The 1,909-nt window shown below is 41.9% G+C and overlaps 1 protein-coding gene across 1 annotated transcript; it reads left to right on the top strand.

Annotated features, from left to right (window-relative positions):
• Positions 1 to 436: 436 nt before the first annotated feature.
• On the top strand, positions 437 to 1,363 carry LOC146789421 (general transcription factor II-I repeat domain-containing protein 2A-like). The gene has a single exon (XM_085631093.1). The coding sequence runs from the start codon at positions 437 to 439 to the stop codon at positions 1,361 to 1,363; it is 927 nt and encodes a 308-aa protein (XP_085487219.1).
• Positions 1,364 to 1,909: the final 546 nt, after the last annotated feature.

The following is a 1,909-nucleotide window of genomic DNA, read 5'->3' as shown; positions in this document are numbered from 1 at the left end:
AAGAAGAATATCTTTTTGTGGAATGTCCAAAAGATAAAGCTACTTGTCTCCTATGCAAAGAAAAGGTTAATGTGCTCAACAGATATAACCTGGAGTGGCACTATAATACACGTCATTCTGACTTCACAGAAAACTTTCCAATGTCCTCAAAACCGCGTTCTGCGAAGGTGGCATCACTAAAGCAAGCCCTTCTATCCCAACAAAAGCTCTTTCTGTGCCAGATGAAAGAATCTGAGGCTGTAATCGAGGCATCCTTCCAAATTTGCTACTTGCTTGCAAAACATAAAAAGCCATTTACAGACGCAGAGCTGGTTGAGAAGTGTTTTCTCTCGGCAGCAGACATTTTATTTGCCAACTATCCTAATAAATCCAACATTATGAAGGAAATGGGTGCATTACAGCTGTCAGATTCCACATGCACATGTAAATCGAGTCAATGGGTGACAATGTTCTAGCACAGGTCATCAATGCAGTCAAGCCGTCCCCTTTCTTTAGTATTGCTGTTGATGAGTCAGCAGATGTAGGTGATGTGGTTCAGTTAATGATTTGGGTGAGGTATTTGGAACAAGATATCATTCCAAAGGAAGAGCTCCTCTGCCTTTTGCCATTGCATGGTCACACAAGAGGAGAGGGTGTGTTGGCCAGCATGTGTAATTTCTTTGAATCTCATCACCTGCCATTGAACAATCTTGTAAGTATTACTACAGATGGGGCACTCTCCATGATTGGACATGAGAAGGGCTTTGTATCTCTGTTAAGAAAAAAACTTAAATCATCGACTTTAATTGATTATCATTGCATAATCCATCAGGAAGCATTATGCCCGAAAATAAAACAAGGACAACTAAATGATGTTATGAAGCAAGTTGTGAGAATTGTTAATTTTATTCGAGCAAAAGCACTCAACCACAGACTTTTTAAATTATTGCTGAGGGATGCCGAAAGTGAATATGGAGACCTGTTGTTGCATACTGAAGTTAGGTGGTTGAGCAAAGGTAGGGTGCTAGAAAGATTTATTGCTTTGCTACCAGAAATTGAACAATTTGTAATCAGTCGAGGGCAGTCCTTCCCAGAATTATATGACTTGCAATGGCTCCCCATGCTCCATTTTCTGTGTGACATCTTTTCACATTTAAACTCTCTCAATCTGGCACTTCAAGGTAGACAGAAACTTCTGTCCTCAATGATGAGTGCCATAAACTCCTTTGAAAGTAAACTCGAGCTGTTCCGAGAGCAGATGAACGATGGTGATCTTACACACTTTCCTAAGTTGCAGGCTTTAACACAGAGGGTTGAAAAAGCTCATGAAATGTTGTTCAGTCTCAATCTGTGTGCGTATCTGGAGGAAATTCTCTCAGTTTAGAGTTCTCACCCCAATTTTCAGGCTTGTAGAAAACCCATGGATGGTTAGTGCAAGGAATCTTGAAGCTGTTGAACTTCTTGGTTTGAAAAGGGCACAAGCTGAGATGGAACTAATTGACATGCAGTACAGCTCTGTGCTGGAGTCCTCTTTCTTGGGGAAGGAACCAGAAGATCTCCGCCCCCCAATGATCCCGCCCCCACTGAACCCACCCCTACCAGTGCGGCCCTCGGCCACAAACCACACTGTAATTTTGGCCCCCGACAGAAAGTTTGTGAGTACCCATGATCTAAAGTAAGGCTGATTATGACCTTTTCAGCAGAGGCACAGAAAATCAGGGATTTGATACAGAAAAACTGGAATATCCTCCAAACTGATGGCATTATAGGGAAGCTGATTCCAGACAGACTGGATGTTACATTCAGGAAAAGTGCCTCTTTGAAGGATATTCTTGTACAGAGTCATTTTCAAGATAAACCCCGCAGTCAGTCCATCAATACAGGGTTTTTCCCTTTCACAACATGTAAAGCGTGCAACAATTGCAAGAAG

This window comes from Triturus cristatus, chromosome 10 (genome assembly GCF_964204655.1).
Source record: "Triturus cristatus chromosome 10, aTriCri1.1, whole genome shotgun sequence".
Taxonomy (NCBI): domain Eukaryota; kingdom Metazoa; phylum Chordata; class Amphibia; order Caudata; family Salamandridae; genus Triturus; species Triturus cristatus.
Note: the sequence above shows the minus strand (reverse complement) of the source record. Positions and strands in the feature narration are given on the sequence as shown.